At 36.4% G+C, this 17,906-nt stretch overlaps 1 protein-coding gene across 1 annotated transcript in view; it reads right to left on the bottom strand.

The window, feature by feature from the left end:
- The window catches only part of FAP (fibroblast activation protein, alpha), a 53,674-nt gene that overhangs the window by 18,002 nt on the left and 17,766 nt on the right, over window positions 1-17,906 (bottom strand). Inside the window, exons 11-15 of the mRNA XM_008593709.1 lie at window positions 17,160-17,204; window positions 12,511-12,615; window positions 12,342-12,412; window positions 10,019-10,072; window positions 8,206-8,330 (exon numbers count right to left, since the gene is read on the bottom strand). Of these exons, the coding sequence (XP_008591931.1) occupies window positions 8,206-8,330; window positions 10,019-10,072; window positions 12,342-12,412; window positions 12,511-12,615; window positions 17,160-17,204 (400 nt within the window). The remainder of the gene's footprint in view (window positions 1-8,205; window positions 8,331-10,018; window positions 10,073-12,341; window positions 12,413-12,510; window positions 12,616-17,159; window positions 17,205-17,906) is intronic.

The raw sequence follows: 17,906 nt of genomic DNA, 5'->3' as shown, positions 1-17,906 counted from the left end.
GCTCAGATAGCGGAGATTCTCTTTCTTACCAGTTTAACTTTCTATATTTATGCTACATTGTTATGGTCCTTGATTATTTAAAGTAAATAAAAACCAATAGTTCCTTACTTCTAAAGGAGCTAAGATTCTTTACATTTATGTTTGAAACTTATGTTTGTTTAAAAATACTATGCTGTCATTTTGATTAGAAAGAAACCAAATTACAACTATTCATTGCTCTCAGGCACCAAAATTTGGAAAAATAAAGTGTAAATGAATAAATGAACAAATTCAATGTCTTTTTAAACTAAAAAACAAGAAATCCCCCCCAAAATCCAAATATTATTTCTGTGATTTTTTAAATATCTGTTTCTTTCTTAACCTTTTCCTGTTGTACTTGATCAATATAGAATCTTCTCTCTTTTTTGTAATTGAATTACTGTGTATACTACTCCTTCAAATCCTCTCAACTTAGTTATATATTTTAGTAAAACAACTATTTGTGTATATATATGTGTATATATATACACACTATACTCTCTGTCTTTCACCTTTAAAAATCTTCTAATAACTGCTGTTTATACTTGAGCTCAGTTATGTTTCGCACTTTAATCTTTGAAACTGATTGATCTATTGATCTCCTGAATGCTATAGATTGGCGATAACATGCAAATAAGTTCCTAGCAGTAGATGGCCTTTTGTAAGCTTTATTTTAAACTGGGATTGACAGCAGTGTCTTCTACAGAAAAGTTAGTCTTGCATATAATATGTGGAGTTTTAGCTATATTTTTTAAAAGAGGGTCTGGATGACTTTTTGAGATATGGCTATTGCTACAAAAGACATCCCGTGGACTTCTTGTTTTTATGCCTTTTTTAAAAAGTGGATCCTGAAAATAGGGAACTGGAGGAGTACTTGTAACTACACTAAGTTTGCCAAACCACTTCTCTTGTAACTCTCAGTTTTCATATACTCATGGCATTTTGCTCTAACATGTTATATTTAATCTTAGCACAAATATAGATGTTTGGGGTATGATTTGTATAAGACACATAATAAATTTCACATTAACTTTATGTGATCCATCAGGAAAGAGACAATTGTCACACTTAAAAATTAAAATCAAAAAAATAAAATAAATACAAAATTTTAAGTACAGTAGAGCCAACTCTTTATTCTCTTTGTGTGGATCTTGTATGTGGAGCTGTCATGGTTAAAGGGAAGAAATCCTGTGTGGGGCAAGCACACAGAATGGCTCATTGATTGACTGATCACTATTTTTCTTAATTTACCACAGGTACTAGAAGTCAGAGACAATATCCAGGTGCTGTCATGTTAGGACTTTGACTTCTTCTCCATCCTTTTCCTAGCTTTTAAACTTTTCTCATTTATGACTAAATGAAATGCCAAATTTAACTCAAAAGCTTACTAATGCTTCTATAGTCCAGAGTTGAATTTTTATGATAAGTGGGCAATTTTCCCACCCCTTGGAGTACAAATGGAATTTCACCTAGCTGTGGGACAAGGGAGAGGTGGCAACTGGGCTTCTGTATGGGGCTGTGCACTAAAAGCATATAACCCGACAAGGGGTGGCACAGCACTAACTGTATCTTTTACTTTTTTTATTCATCATCGTACACTCAGCACCCAACGCCTTCAGTACCTAGTATCTCAAATGTAATATGTACTTCCTATGTATTCGTAGACTCTTCCTTATGATGAGATCAAGAATAATGGATCTGATATCTGATTTTTGTTTAAATCATACTCAAATACTAAATTGCTCGTTAATTAAATTATGTGAAGAACCTGTGGCAAAACTGGTGAGTGAGATCAGTTAATTTTAATGAGCACCTGCTGTGCCCAAAGCAACTAAGCCTCAACTGGGCCCCTGATGTCAAATACCAAATCTTCTGGGATTTCATAGCATCTGATTCAAGTACTTTCTGCTATTTTCAAATACCTTAACCACTCTTTGTAGGGAAAATGAAACCATTTCATCGTCTTCCATAATGTCTAAAAACTTTCATACAATTACACCAATAATTGCTTCATTCTCTGCAATCACAATGCAAGAGATTAATCCCCTCATCTGTCTCTGGACTCCATTGTTTCCTAACTTCTCAGGGACCTACTTTCTCCATGTCTTCAACCCTTTTTTGTCTCCTAATTTCTTCCATCATCATTTAACCACACCCAAATGTTTATCATCTCTCAAAAACACAATTTTACCTCCATCAATCCCTTCCAGCCATCTCCCACCTCCTCTCACCGCAATCAGACCTACTGAAAATACTGTCTCTTTTTATTTATATCCCATGCAGGCCTAACCTTACTTCAATCCGGTTTCCACCTCCATCACTCCACTGAAACTGTTCTGACAAAGGTAAAGTCAATCTCCTCTTGCTGAGTTCATTAATTAGAGCAGGTCTTCCTTCACTCTCTAAAGAATTTGACACAGCTGAGCCCAAGTCCTCCTTCCTGAGATCCTCTCCTCCCCTGCTTTCTACGACTCTGTACTCTCAAGATTGTCTCCATCCTTCTGTTCCCTCTCAGTCTCCTTTACAGGCTCATTTTTCTTTTTCCGGTTCTCAAGTGTTGGTTTTTCACACAGTTTTGTTCTAGGCTCATTCTTCACTAATCCCATCCACTCTCATTTTTCCCTCTCTGCTAATCTCATCCACTTCTAAGGCCCCAGTAACCATGTATTTCATAAACTAATAACTTCTTGATCATTATCTTTAGCCTAAACTGACCCACTGACATCTAGATCCAAAACTATGTCACTACAGAACATGTGCACCTGGATATCCCAACAGTACCTCAAAGTCAACATTCAAAGCAAAATTTATCATCTCCCCCAAAACCTGCTCTCCACAGTGAGTCCTTTCTTTTAGTAAAAAGCATTAGTTAATGTCAATCTACTTGACCAAGCCAATCATCCAAACAGCATCCCTCCTTCATATTCATGAGTATCAGGTTCAATGTAGCTATCATTAGGAAACATTTTTTAACCCAAAAAACCCACAAGAGGTGCTCTCAATATGTGCTTTCATGCTTTCTGTATTTTCCCTTAGGAGTTTACCTTCACAGTTATTGTAACTGCCCATTCGTACATTTTCATTCCACACTGAACTATAATCTCCTTGAGGACAGGAACAATGTCTAACCCAGTATGTATTCATTTTATAGATCTAGTACCTAGCACAATGTCCGGCTTAATGTGGTAAGTGCTCAACAAATATTTGTTGAATGAAGATTGCTGGCACCAAATGCTATGGAAAATGAGTGAAAAAAACTACAAATAAATAGAAGACACAGCCTCTGCTCTAAAACAGTAGCTGGACATTTATTAAAAATACAGATTCCTGAGCACAATCCAAGATCTACTGAATTGGAATCTTTGAGAAGAGCCTGAGAATTGGTATTTACAATAAATACATCAGAAGAATTTCATCACTGGGCAAGTTTGTGGAACTGTACTTGACTTGTCACCCAAGCTGTCCAGGGACAATCATAGGCATAAGTGCTGAAGGAAGGGACATCTGCTTGTCCCCCATTGTCCCTGATCTCTAACAAATCCAACCTTATAAAGTTGTTTAATAGTAAATAAAAAGATAAATGGGGGACCAGCAGGAAGTGCATCAGCATCATACACTTGGATAACTCTGTTGAGAAAAAAAACGGTCATCTTTGAGCTGTGAACTATTTTGAACCAATATCACAAATACAGGAAAGAGGAGGACTATCTTGTTAGCAGTTGAAAATGTACAAATTTCAGGGCTTTCTTATGTGGCACATGTGATGTAGCTGTTAAAGCAAAAAACTAGCGTGATAGTCACCCTCCAAAGTTTTGTCTAGAATTTGTCTCTAGTTCGGGATGACAGTTACAATAACAACAACAACAAAACCCCCCCCCCCCCCAATACTCCAAGAATTCCTTTTGGGAGGGAAATTGTACTGACTATCCTAAATTCTTTCCAATTCTAACCTTCTGTGCTTTTTTATAAGGCTAGTTAGGGAAGATAGAATTAATCCCTCTGATGTAACTCATCTGCGTTATGCCAGGTTTTCACTGCAAATTATTATTAAATTTCATATAATCAGGTTTGACACAAATAATATCCAAATCTGTGTAATAATAAGTTGTGTGATGATAGAATCCCGTTCTGGTACTCCTTGTCAGTGTGGAGAAACTGTCCTGCTTTCCCTAGTGGAGTATTACACAGGTCAGGATTACTTAGATAAGACAAGCGCATGCCAGAGAGGGTACCTTGATCAGTGAGGCCATCGTGAAGGGTGGAAATGGGGAAGCCTGGACCTGTGCACAGGACGAAGACAAAAACACGGCTTAGTGTTACAATAACACTTAGTTTTCAGCCAGGACTGCTGGTAGTATTTGTTGTTATGTAGTGTCAAGCCCAAGTATATCTTTTAATTCTACAGCTATTTTTTTCCCATAGAGAAATAAACATCACCTTTCAAGTTACATTTAAACAACACGAGATCAGAGCCCAGTCAAAGAACAGATGTGAGAAAAGCGTTGCCTGTGTACTTTTCCAAGAATAATCCTGAATAGTTAAGATCTAATTACACAAATGGACCCCAGAAGCTTCAGTGACAAATGGCCTTCTGGAAGACATCATGCTCTTTTGGGCCACTTTTAGCGGTTTCTTTATTACCAAATAAGCTTCACCTGTGCCCAGATTGTATTTTCAATCTGGATTCTTGGTTCAATTTTCAATTTATTTTGGTGGATAAAATCCAGCATCTTTTTTTTCCCCCATATAACTAATACATGCAGAAATAAATTTACATAGAATATGTTTCCTTTTCAGACATACTGTGGCAGGTCATATGCCCTGGGAAACAGATCCGGAAGGAGGTTTGTGGGCAGAAGTTTATTGGGAGAAGAGATGGTATAGGATGCACAGCTGTGGGGGAAGGAGAGAAGGACGGGGAAGGGAGAGAAGGTGGAACCAGTGCTGTCACACAGAGACCCTAACCAACCCCCAGGGGAACTGTGGAGCTAGGTGACCTTCAGAGTTGTCTCCAACGGGGCAAGGGGGCAGATTTTTATCCCCCAGCATGAGGCAGTCATTGGATGTGTCCTGTTGATCACCAACTTTCTCAGCAGCTGGAGAAATGAATGAGTCAGTCCTGAAGGTGGGGGTCTGGCTGGCACTCTAGTGTCCACTACACATTCCAACATAGAATTCAGCTTCTCTGTGCAAAAACTGACCATTTTAAACATTAATTATCTATCACTTACTTGACCTATAGAGTCAAATAATATCTAGAAATACACTTTTAAAGCGTAAATTTGCTCAGGTATTCAATGGGTTAAAAGCTACATATGTGGGGGCTGGGAGCAGATGTTCATTTGCCACCCACAGGGCTTCCTTCTGTATGGAGAGAAGGCCATTAGAGTAGTCCCATGCAAAGCAAAGGAGAAAAGAGTTTTTGGTGAGTTCTGAGAAAACCTGGGTTTGAGTAGCTCCTTCCTTCTCATTCCTGGCATCGTTCTGCCTGCAGAGAACATGTTTTTGGATATGTTCCTCAGCGATGTACCTATGCCAGGGCCAGGCCCCATGGGGAAGGACTACCCAGTTGTAGCCACATTTGTGTGAATAATTGTAATTCTGGGTATAAGAAATTGCATATGTTAGCCACATTATCCAACTAGCCTTTACAGGTAATAAAGCTAATATTTTGATTTCCTGCCTGACTCTGTAATCTAACTTGGGAATGGGGAAAAGGGTTATAATTTATAAGGCCCCCTCATAATCTAACAGTTCTTGTGTGGAATCTCAGAATTTTATAGAACATAATTGCAGAGATTTTCATTTGGGTCAGTTTTTCTTCAAAGTTATCAAAAGGGACAAGCGCACATATTACATTTTTGGCCAGAGTGTAATAAATCTAATTTTCTAGACTAATCAACCAGCACCCACCCTGTGGAATTTTCATGGGTGTGCAATTGGTGATGCAAATTTGCTTCTCTTTTTTGCCTACACTATGAGACAAACTAATGACTCCTCTTGACATGGTGGCCGGGAGGGTGTGGTTCTAGTGGCCTCAACACCGATTGTCTAGAATTCCTCCTTTGCACTGTTTGTGTGCCATCAGCATCATCGATATGACTTTACCTGTTTTAATCCTCTCACCTGGGACTTACTCCCCAACCCTCTGGAGAGTTTGAAGTTACATAATGAGGCTTTACTCTTAGTCCTAAAGGGAAAGATTTCAAGGTTTTTCCTATGATGGCTCTGTGACTCATTTTACTGGAGCTTCAAAAACACCAGACGATGTGATGCTTCCCACACAGTGTATTTTTTGCTAAATGGGAAATTACCATACTGCCGAGGAAGAGTGAGTGGTGGAAAAGTCAGGCAATTCAAGTTCTAGAAAGGACTCTTTCACCAACTTCTGATGAGAGCTTTGTCTTTGATTCCTTATCTCTTCAGTGGGCACTTCTGCTCAAGTAGACATTATGGAGACAAAGTGCTATAAAATGTGGTGTACTGCTCTCCAAAAATGTTAAAGCATTATACAAATGCAGAATGCATATAAATATACATGCATGTATATAAGTGTAGAGCCACTGATGCCTTTATCAGCAAATACATCAGCATAAAATGAATTTTTTTTCAGCAGGCCTTGCAAAAGACAGTAATGCTTTGATATTCCCTAACACTTATGTTTACTCTGAAAACACTGACTGTCTATTATGTATTAGATATTCTTCTTTGTTTTATGAATACAAATATTACAGGAAAGCACCCTTGCCTTCCAGGATAGAAAGCTAGATAAACAGATGACTCAGTGTGGTAAGTTGAATGATACCACATGCCTGGTATGTAAGCTTTTGCTATATGTTGCATGAATACATAGCTTGGGTTGAAAAATGTTGCATATAACTTGAGAGAGACAGTTAATGTATACCTTTAAATGCCATAACCACAATCAACACATGGAGCCATGATCAACAATCTCTTGACATTTCAAAGTTGCCACTGGCCACTTTTATAGAAGTGTTATTTCAAACTGACATCTTGTGCCATTTTGAAGGGAGCATTTGGGTTAAAATGCTTATTCATGTCTATATAGGCAAATGAGCTGTGGCTCAGGTTCTGAGGTCGGATGGCTAGACTGAGGGAAGTGGCATGCCAAGGTGGCTTTCATTATGGTTCCTTTAACAGTAACCTTGGGGCCTCTGCAACTGAGCAAGGATCTCAATTAGTCAAAGGTTCCATTTATTCTCTAAGCCACCCCCAACCTCATGGGGAGTTGATACCAGAAACAGGACGGTGGCATGCATTTTATAAAATATTCCACCAAGTTCTCCACCCCCACCACCAAATTGGGGATTAGCTGGGAGAAGGAGATAGAGATTGGAGAAGAGAGATTTTTCAAGTTAGTTTTCCAAGTCCCCACGATGACTGCTAAGACCCTAATATATTTCACTGATCTATACTGATCTCCTAACCTAACCTGTTTTATTGCTTGCCACATGTTCAAGATACAGATAAAATGTGCATAAAATAAAATTATCTCAATAGAAATTATTCATTAAATGTATACATAGCCTAAACATTCAGGAAATGTATATTTTATTACCTATGATTTTTTTATATTTGAATAAATTACTTATGTTTCCACATTTAGAAAGGACATACTGAGTGACAAAAATTCATTTTCTATCCCCATTGAAACTACACTTAGAAAAATGATTGGCCTCCAAGAAAAAAACCTAATGTTTCTAGGACATTGTTCTTTTCCCTGGATGTAGGAATATAACATTTCTCCAGGCAAATGGGGCCAGAGTCCAGCAACCATTTTATCATAGAACACGTCTTTTTATGACATCACTCAAATCCTGCCATAGGTAGCTGTTAGATTGTGTCTGCATGCAACATCATGGTGCTGTGGAACGTCATGGTCAAGAGCATGGATTTCGAGGCACCAGACACTGGCTTTAGTGCTGGCAATGTTTATCGGCAGTTTAAACCTTTGGCAAGTTACTCTCAGTTTCCTCAACTGCAAAAAAGTGTGGATGTTAATGCCTTCTATCTTCCTTTCATTTTTTTTTCATAAGCATTAGATAAGTTCCTTACACATAACAAGTGCTCAATAACCTGCAGCTAAGAGTTAGTTGATCAGATGGTGGTGACGGTGGTGATGATGGCAGGGGAGATGGAAGGGCTTATGTGAGGTCCGTTACCTACCATAGCAGACGAGTGCATAGTACTTGGCGTAGTCGCTGAAACTTGCTGTGTAATATTGGCACCTTTCTTTCCTTAGATGGCAAGTAACACACTTCTTGCTTGGAGGATAGCTTCCAATGCTAATTCTAGAGGGAAATGAAAATAAAACTAAGCTGAAATTTTGAAATTGTATTTATCAAAATGTACTACTCCATGTAAAGTGACTAATTTACATATTGACATCAAACCCACTCTATTTTTCTGTTGCCAATATCATTTAAAGTAAAGGGGAATCACAGTATTTTGATGTAACTTGATTTTTGATCCATCTTTGCCTGAATAGGCACAAACCTTGAGGGAGAAGCCCTCTGCGGTTTTCCTGGAGTGGGAAATATCTAACACCTCAAACGGGAGTGAGGTCATCACTCATAACCATTAATCTCTGACACTTTACAAAGTGGTTGGGAATGCATAGTTCTTCATCTTCTCAGCTCTCTTTTTCTACCATCCTGGCAAAACGTGCCAGGAAATTCTGGCATTATCAACAAGAACGGGGTCTCTGTTCTTAATCACATCTCTGGAGGGAGTTATTAGTACTAAGCAAATTGGAAGTAAGAAGTCACGGTTCTAAATGCCTCCTGTGCCGTTCATTGCTTTTGGTAGGACATTTACGCTCATGGAAGCTCAGCCTGGGAATACTCCCTGCACACATTCTACACAAGCCAATCTGTACCTACCACACTGGTCCCACACTCATCCCTGCAGAGCCCTCTGTGTGGTACCTGAGTGGGGTTATTTGCTTTAATATATAGACTCCTGGACCTTATCCAAATCCTCCAAATCAGAATCCCATTTGGGTGAGACTAGATGGTGTTAAGCCATCATGGGGTCAAGGTCAGAACCCATTGTGGCTGTCAGGGTTACCCGTGCCACCTCAGAATTCCTTCTGCTGCTGGCCCATGACCTTGCCTTGGGCATGGCAGAGGGTGGCCAGAGACATCACTGGCTCCATAGAGGGCTTCTTCCTAACAGACAAGGTAAGATCATGATCCAGGAGGAACAGAAGAATATGACAGAGGGAAATTTCTTATTTCCTCTGTTATGGTTAGTGTTCATGTCCAAATTTTGGTGTGATCTTGGAAATGTTAGGGAAGCAATTAACACTGAAAGATCAGAGGTCAGCATGCTAAGGTAACAAATCCTGGTTCCAACAACATTACTTGCCTAGTAGAGCTGAGGATATTAAATGAAATTTCATACATAAATCAGATAAAAAGGTGCTTGGCATATAGTAGACTACCAGCACATGGTAATTATTGTTTTTATTTCCACATCCAGATGGGGGTATTGAGAGTACCATTCCAATCACCAAGGGGACAACTGGACTGAACTTAAATTCTAATATAGGAACAGAGATGACTTATGCCAAAGTGAGCCACAGTAAAAGAAATCACATATTATGGGAATCGAAACAATGTCTGATACACAGTAAGTACTTAACAAATGTGTGTTGAATAAATAAATGTCCTCAGTTACCTCTAAATTTAGTTAAAGTATTTACTACAATATAAATAATATTTAGTATTTATATCAGCATTAGAATTTCTTGATTTCTTTTTTTGAAAACAATCATTATGAGTTGGCCAACATTTTGTGAGTGTATTTTTTATACCAATGCACACAACATTCCCTAAATGTTTTATCTTAATTTATAAATGATTTTTATTACGTTTTGTACTTTTAAAAAAATATTCTACATATCCTGAGGACTATGACATATTTTTATTCAAATTCAATACATATATAAATACTAGAATGGATTGACATAAATTACCTGTAGATATTTCTTCTTCCAGGGTAACCTTCAAATTCATTGCTAGAATAAAACCTGAAAATACATTAAAAAATTATTAACTAGGTATTAATGATTAAATAACAATAGAATTGTTAGGACAAGTGCTAATATAGTACACAATATGGCAAGCATTCATCTAATGAAACTATTATTTGGCATTTGTGTACACAAATTGCTGCTTTTCTTAACTGAATTTGGGATACTTGCTCTGTCTGACTTCCAAATCATCAGAGGAAGATTCAACTATGGTGAGTACTCTTTTTTATTGTAAGTACATTATATTTTAATTCATTAATTATGAGCCTTGCAAATAAACTAGGATATTTGACTAATATTATACCTTTTCTTTTTTATGATTAATGATAGTTTACCAGTTTCTTTGTTGTACTGTATTATTTAATTTGATCTATGATTCTGAACACATTTTGAATTTCTTTTTCAGAAGCCCTGACCATAGATAAGTTTGCTAAATCAGGGAAACTCCTCCACTCTGGGACACCCCACAAAGGGCATGTTAATTTACCCAGATGCAAAACAAGTCATAAGAGAACATAACCGTTACTTAAGTATCCAGGTGCCAGTTCTAACCTGTCTTAATATAGCCATGAGTGGGAAATCCAGTTTAGTGACATGATTATCACTTCTCTGTGAATTCATCTGAATATCATAAAGTAACTGTCTTTTTTTCCCCCCAGGAAGAGCATAATAGCATGTGAAAAGTTTGGAATAACCAAGGCTTGGTGTCATTCTCAGGATAGGTTCAGCAGTCTAGTTACTTCTACAAGCACATCCTTATTATCATAAAAATCTTTTTAAGGAAAAGACAAAAAGAATACAACTCATTCGCAGTATTAAATTTATCTTCTAAATTAGCGTCTTTCTACATGCCTTTACTGACTTCGCACGACTCCAGTCTAACTTTCGCTTGCCTCTCGCACATTATCTCAAACCGCCTGTGAATACACTGCTCAGTATCTTTTCCAAACAGCCCCCTGCAGCTATCTTGTTAGGTCATAGGTTCCTCAATTGTCTTCATCTCTAACTCGTTCAGCAGAGTCCCTTTTCCCTTTCGTTTTCGCCTTACAGCCGGTAATTCATCAGCCCTGTTCAGCCTCCATCTGTCTTTACCATCTACCCCTTTCTCTCATTCATTTAACAAATACGTATTGAACTTCTCCATGTTAAGCACTAACACAGAGAAGGACACAAAAAAAGGAGGAGGCGTAGTTTTGTCCTCAGAGTCTGTGCTTCATTGCCACTATTCTAGTTCAGGACTCTATCACCTCAGGCCTAGATTATAACTGTAGCTGGGTCTTTCCACCTTCGGTTTTTCTTACTTCCTAATCACGTTATGGTCGAAATTAATCTCCCACCTCTTTTAATCTTGTCACCCCTGTTACGCTAGCAATTTTAATAGCTGTTCCATATAATGTCCACACTCCTTTGCCCACCATTCAAAGAGTTCTGTAGACTGGCAATAGGTTTCTGACAGGTTGTCATCCAGTGAGTCTGGACTAATGATTCGATTCTCCCCCTTTGCTCCTGGAACTCCACCTAATGGCAGGCAGACTATGAGCACTGAGGACCCCTGGATTGAGACTGTATTAGAAGTGAGAGAAAGGATGTGCATATTCTTGATTAGAGAAGCTTTTTCATAAATGATTATTTTAACATGGTTTATTTAGATAGTATGCAAGAGTGACTGAAAAGGAAACAACTGGAAGAAAGAGGTCCCATGTTGAAGTTAACAATAAGAACCTTAGATTTAATGTGCTATAGGTTTGAATCCTCTAGCCAACTTAATTAAATTTTCTGAGTGTCAGTTTTCTCATCTGTAAACTTGGGATAATCACTTCTCCTTTATAATATCTTGTACACAGTAATTGCTCAATAAATGATAGCTGTTATAGATAATAATCTTAAACTTACATAAGAGACTCACTACAAAAAGATTTTCCATATCTATAGACTGCCTTCTGTGGAATTTTGAAGCTTGCATATTGCTTCAAGTGCTGAAGAATAAAATTTGCCTTTAGAACCAGTTATTAAAATTTTTATGTTTTATATAATTATCTACCAGATAACAGAAGAGAATGACCACCTGCTAAAAATTCTTTCCAAAAGGAAATGATGTTGACCAGTTTTTAAAGAATGTGTAATCGTAATGAACTTACAGCTGTCTGAACTAAATTACAGAGTAACAAAAATGCTCTTAACTGAGAGAGATGGTACTGTATCCATTGTACGTCCATCGGTGCCAATTAAAAACTGAATGGCGCATCCTGCTTTGTGCAATACTTACAGTGAATCCTGTGTTACTCTGAATATATTTATGGCCTCCCACTTGCCACTTGTAATTTGAATAGCATTTTCCTATAAAAAGACAAACATTATGTTGTGTGAAGCTGAGCGTTATTTGAGCAACCTCAAGTGAATGATCTTTGAGGAGATAAATCTTGGAAGAAACGTACCACAGTGTCTTTGATATAGTGAATATGTTTGTAGCCATCCTTGTCGCTAAATATTTTGTAGTATGAAATGGCATCATAGCTGAAAACTGGTGTTGAAACAAAGAACTGAAAGAAATTGAACAGAGGTTATGTTCAAAAGACAAACCGAACCAAAACCATAGATTATTTTTTAAGCAGTATATGGCCATATTTACAGGAATCAGAATGCCTTGCCTCCCTTGTCTTCCGTCACTCACATCTGAAATTCCATTCTTTCAGCTACACACCTTTTCTAGTGATTCTAACTCGCACTTGCACATTCCAACTACTGCTTGGTTGCTACTGCATACCCGTTGATTTACAATGTTTAATTTGATTGGATTTCTATGTTCTAAGGTTATACAGTTTGAAACAGTTACAAGAATCATAACTGAATGTTGATATTTAACCAACCCAAACTTTAAATTAAGGTATTTTACCAAAATATAACTCTCATTAACACTTATAGCCCTTTTAATTCTTGATTTGTCTGATGCCAATCACCTAATGCCAATGACTTAATGAAAATATTTTAAAGATTAAAATGTCATAGCTAGCTAGCCACAATTTTTAATGGTGGGTAGGAAACTCTGGACTTGAAAGAAAAATGTTAACCCATGATGAGGGAGGTTTACTTCTTGAGCTCAGGAAGCAGACTGACCTCATTTCCCTAGTTTGACCTCTTTTAGGGTCAGGGTGAGTTTTGCCCAATCACAGGCAGTCAACTCCTCATACCGTGACCAAATAAGGCAAAGTCCTCATCACATCATGTCCAAATAAGGCAGACTTCTAGCTGTAGTTAATCAGGTGATTTCTCTACTGTGCTTCTGTGTTTGGCCTATAAAAGTTCATTGCTCAAGTTGCTGGGCAGAGCTCTTTGAACCTCTTCTGGTTCTAAGTGTAGCTGATTTGTGACTTGTTTGCCCAAATAAATTCTGCTAAATTTAATTTTTCTATAGTTTTTCTTTTCACAAAATTTTAACAAAATGGAAAATGGGATAATGAGAAATTGCTGTCTTCTTACATGATTCCTTCATTAGTTTTTATTAATAATAAAGACCAACCTTGGTTGGCTTTTGCATATTGAGACTAATGCCTCTAAATTAAATTAAGAACCAAGAGGCCCAGGGATAGGAAACTCTGATTTGCAACTTTGTGGATAGAATTTCATTAGTATAGATCATTGACAAAATCATTTTTTCATTTCAGAATGAAGTTTTACCCACTTAGCCAAGTGATGATATACTTACTTACTAGTAACCTCTTTAGAATGTCTCCTTCTTATTCCTTAGTGTGAAAGTCAAAAATTGATCCTACATTGTCTTAATCATTAAAATGAAACCTGGGTCACAAAAAATCTTAAGGTACAATAGTTCAAAAAAAAAAAAAAAAGAAAAAAAAAATTCTCTGCACTCTTGCAGTCTGTTAGTTAAATTTGAAAAGATTTTGTTCTAGACCAAAACTTAAAATTTCATTTCCATCTAAAATAAAAAAAAAAATAACAGGGCAGGATGTTATGTTTTAAGGTAATAGAATCAGGTAAACAGGAAGAATATTTCTGCTAAGCAAAGACTTATCTTCTCCCTTTTCACTGCACACATTGAAGACAGCTGCTTCAGACGGACAGGTAACTTGGGTGAAGTAAAGAGAGTGTGAAATATTTCCGCATTCACTTTGCCAGAGCTAGGCCCATAATGCACTCTGAGTTAAGTGCTTCATGCAGCAAGTCACACCTGGGCCCTAGATAAGCACACACACCTGGGTTGTTAAATGACCTACGGCTGATGCCTAAACTGAGTCCATATCTAGTCAAAAGCACAGGCTTTCAAACATCAAGTAGAAAATTCACTTTATTGAATCAAGAGATTTTTGCCAACAGTTTAAAGAAGGTGTAGCGTACCGCTTAATTATTTTTATATAATTTAAGTATGGTTTTGCAGTCTAAGCATTATGCTTTCAATGCTCATTCTCCAAATGTAAGGGATTAAATACTAAGTTCTTTGATTAAGTCCTTTTTTGTCTGTCCCCTACAGGGCAAAAAGCAATTTATATGAAGTGAATTTGTTGTTATTTTTCTGATCAAATGCCAAAGAAGAAGTTAGGTTACCCAAATGAAGACACTGGATGTGCCAGTGCTGGAAGAAAGAAAGTGACAAGTAAATTCTCAGAAAACCTATCTGCTAGTTCTGCACCTGCAACTAACAGGACAGTTACTTTTAGCAAGTCATGTAATCTCACTTTTTTAATTCATAGGCAATCTCTGAAAGCCTTTTTCAGTTTAAATCTCTTTGATAAATTCTGGAAGAACCACTTCTCTAAAACTGCTTTTAAAATTTATACTAATATGACTAGCCTATACACTTTATCTAAAAATCCTATAAATATTACTTGAACAAATGTCTGAAATACATATATACATTTCTAGGGTTTTTTCTGGTTAATTTCATTCAGTCACTAGTTTGATTATATATCAAAGGAAGCTGTACAATATGTTATGACTATATAAATTTGTAGCCTGATTTGTTCAAAAGGCATGTAAGAACTTATAAAATCTAGTAAGTGACCCCTTCAAAGTAGGCACCTTGGGAGGGTGTGAACTTACTCTTAAAAGCTCTCATTGCAAAGAGTTTTTAACAATTCCTCTTCTGGAATTTAGAAGATTTACTGTCTATTGGATAAATTTTAAGAGATTGAAATTAGTACATAAGAAAAATAGATTGTTCCCAACAGAATTCTAAAACTATAGATATGAAAGTAATCTGGCACAAAACCACTTGTCCCAGATAAGTAACTCATTTATTCACTACATTTAGTTTGGCATGACTTTTGACTTAATGTAGGGACATTATCTTCTCTCAAAGGACACATATGTGCCTCCACTGAGGGTATTTAAAATTTTTTTCTACATCTTTACAAGGCAATTCATTCATTTGTTCATTCATCCACCCAGCTCCCATTTGCTGGAATGCAAGACTGGTGCAAGACTGGAATGCAAGATTTTTAAAATTAAGATATCATTGTCCTTAAGATGCTTATAAACAAGAGCTTTCAAAAGTTTCTTTTGAAGATGTTTGAGTGTTTTGAACACTGTATCATTTTCAGAATAAATGTGTTTGAATGTCCAAGGTAATGTCTTTGAGAGGGCTGTTGGTATCATTTCTAATCTATTTGTAAAATCACATCATTCATACTATTTTATAGTAAGTCTAGTTGCATTATCATTATGGAGAATACAACTATAGGATGTTTTTAAGCATTCTTCCCTCTGCTCACTTTATTACTAGAAATGTTTGCAATGGGAATGAATTAGTTGATTAACTTTCCTCTTTCCTCAAAATTTTAAATACTGATGTAAGTGTTGCCTTTCCAGAAGGTGAGCTTCTGATTGATCAAGAATCCAGAACATTTAGAGAATACTTTTTCCCACTGGATACTGCTAGTTTTTCTTATGATATGTAGTACAGTGGCAAAAAGTGAATTCAAATAGGACTTCCACATTTAAAAAAAAAAATTACATACCTATCCTTGTATTCTTGTTGCCTCAGAATGTAATTTGCATTTATTGCATGTAGATTAATAAAGTAATAACTCTTCCCTAGTTAATGAATAAAACTGGAGTATCTTTAATTGAGGACAGAATGTAAATATAATAGCATGTAAGCCAAAAGCTCTGAATCCAGAAAAATATACAGTAAGGATTTTTTTTAATATCTGAACATTTTTACTTTACAGTTTACCTTCTCTGCAGCCATTTTAACTTTGAATTTTTTATGACTTATCTCAGAATTGACTTCTGAATTCTTTATAGTCCTTGTACAGTGGGTTAATGTGTTAAACTAGGTCCTGAGAGTTTCCTTGTTCTTTGTACAGTTACATGTCCAAATCTCAGAGAAGGAGCCCCACCCCCGTAAATGCTAGTTGAATTCAGTATGTTCGTGATAAATGGCAGAATCCACACAACATCCACTTTTTCTCTGACCTATTTTGTATTTTCATATAGGATGTATGATACCATTGATATTTCCTTAAAACAGATTTTTGCACTAAATTACTCATAAATCACTGAATAAACCTATCCAAAACTTCCAGATAAAAGTGACCACAAACCAAAATAAAGTATATATTTTCCTTTTTGACACCAAATCATTACTTAAAAACTGGAATGAATATACATACAAGAAATTCAGTTCAGTTTATATAAAATTTAATCATATGTAAATTGTTTTTAAATTATAAGGATACGCAATGTATTTACTTTTCCTGAATTTAAATGGCTATAATTATTCTGATGGTTTTAGCAGATCATGCGTTGGGTACTTTTTGAAAAATTATCTTTATTGTATTTGTTTAAGAAGTAATATTAGTTACAGGTATCAGGGAGTCAGTTGAAAAACTTAAGGTTGGGACTTGAAGAATATGTTTTGTTCTTAACAGAATTCTAAAAATATAGACATTAGAATTTTGACTGGCACAAAATCACTGAAGAAATCAATATCTTTGTGTTTTTTACCTTGATATTTTTTTCTATGAAAACAAGGAGTGCCAGTTTGGGTACATTGCAAATAGTCCTTTGATAGAAGAGAATCTGTCAAGTTTCATTAAAATATAAGGAAAAGATAGCAAAATCATACTCCACCAGCCCATCCAGTTCTGCTTTCTTCTACATGCTCCTGGTTCTAAAAGACAGAAGATCACATCAAACATAGTATTAGGAAAACATTTTTTCTTAAGTATAATCTGGACATTTGGAGCCAGTTAACCTGCCTGGTCACAGTGTACTACTGCTGGTCAACTAACTTCAAACTTGAGTTTCAGAGAACTACATTAAAAATCTTGTGTAACAGCACTGTTGCACCTACATGAGCAATCTCTGAGTAATCAAAGTGCTGGATTTAATCGAAGAGCTTTAATAATTCTGGTTAAATTTTCCATGAGGCAGTGACTTGGAATGATCACAACATCTATGGAGGCCCAACACAACCCAAGAACTTGATATGGTGTAGTTAAAAAGAAATTTCACAGTGGAATTTAAATACTTTCTTTTCTCAGTCTTATGAAGTAGCAAGAAATTTCAAAAATTTGCATCAAATCTTATTCTGGCTTATATTTTAGCATAATCCAATTGATCATTTACTGAACTTCACCTGTAGACACATCATTTGAAGGATTTCAAATTCACAGTTTGGAAAATATAATTGTGAACATGATACAGAGAATGGATTAGAAGTGGGTAAAGCTGGAAGGAAGGAAAGAAACTAATTGGAAAGCTATTGTAATGTGTGGGAAAAGAAGGATAAAGACCCAAATCAAGGTCATACTAGTGAGAATGGAGCAGAGAAGATGTAGTCACAGATATTTAAAAGTTCAAATCCTCAGGA

Source organism: Galeopterus variegatus, unplaced genomic scaffold, assembly GCF_000696425.1.
Source record: "Galeopterus variegatus unplaced genomic scaffold, G_variegatus-3.0.2 Scaffold1, whole genome shotgun sequence".
In the NCBI taxonomy this organism is placed as follows: domain Eukaryota; kingdom Metazoa; phylum Chordata; class Mammalia; order Dermoptera; family Cynocephalidae; genus Galeopterus; species Galeopterus variegatus.
Note: the sequence above shows the minus strand (reverse complement) of the source record. Positions and strands in the feature narration are given on the sequence as shown.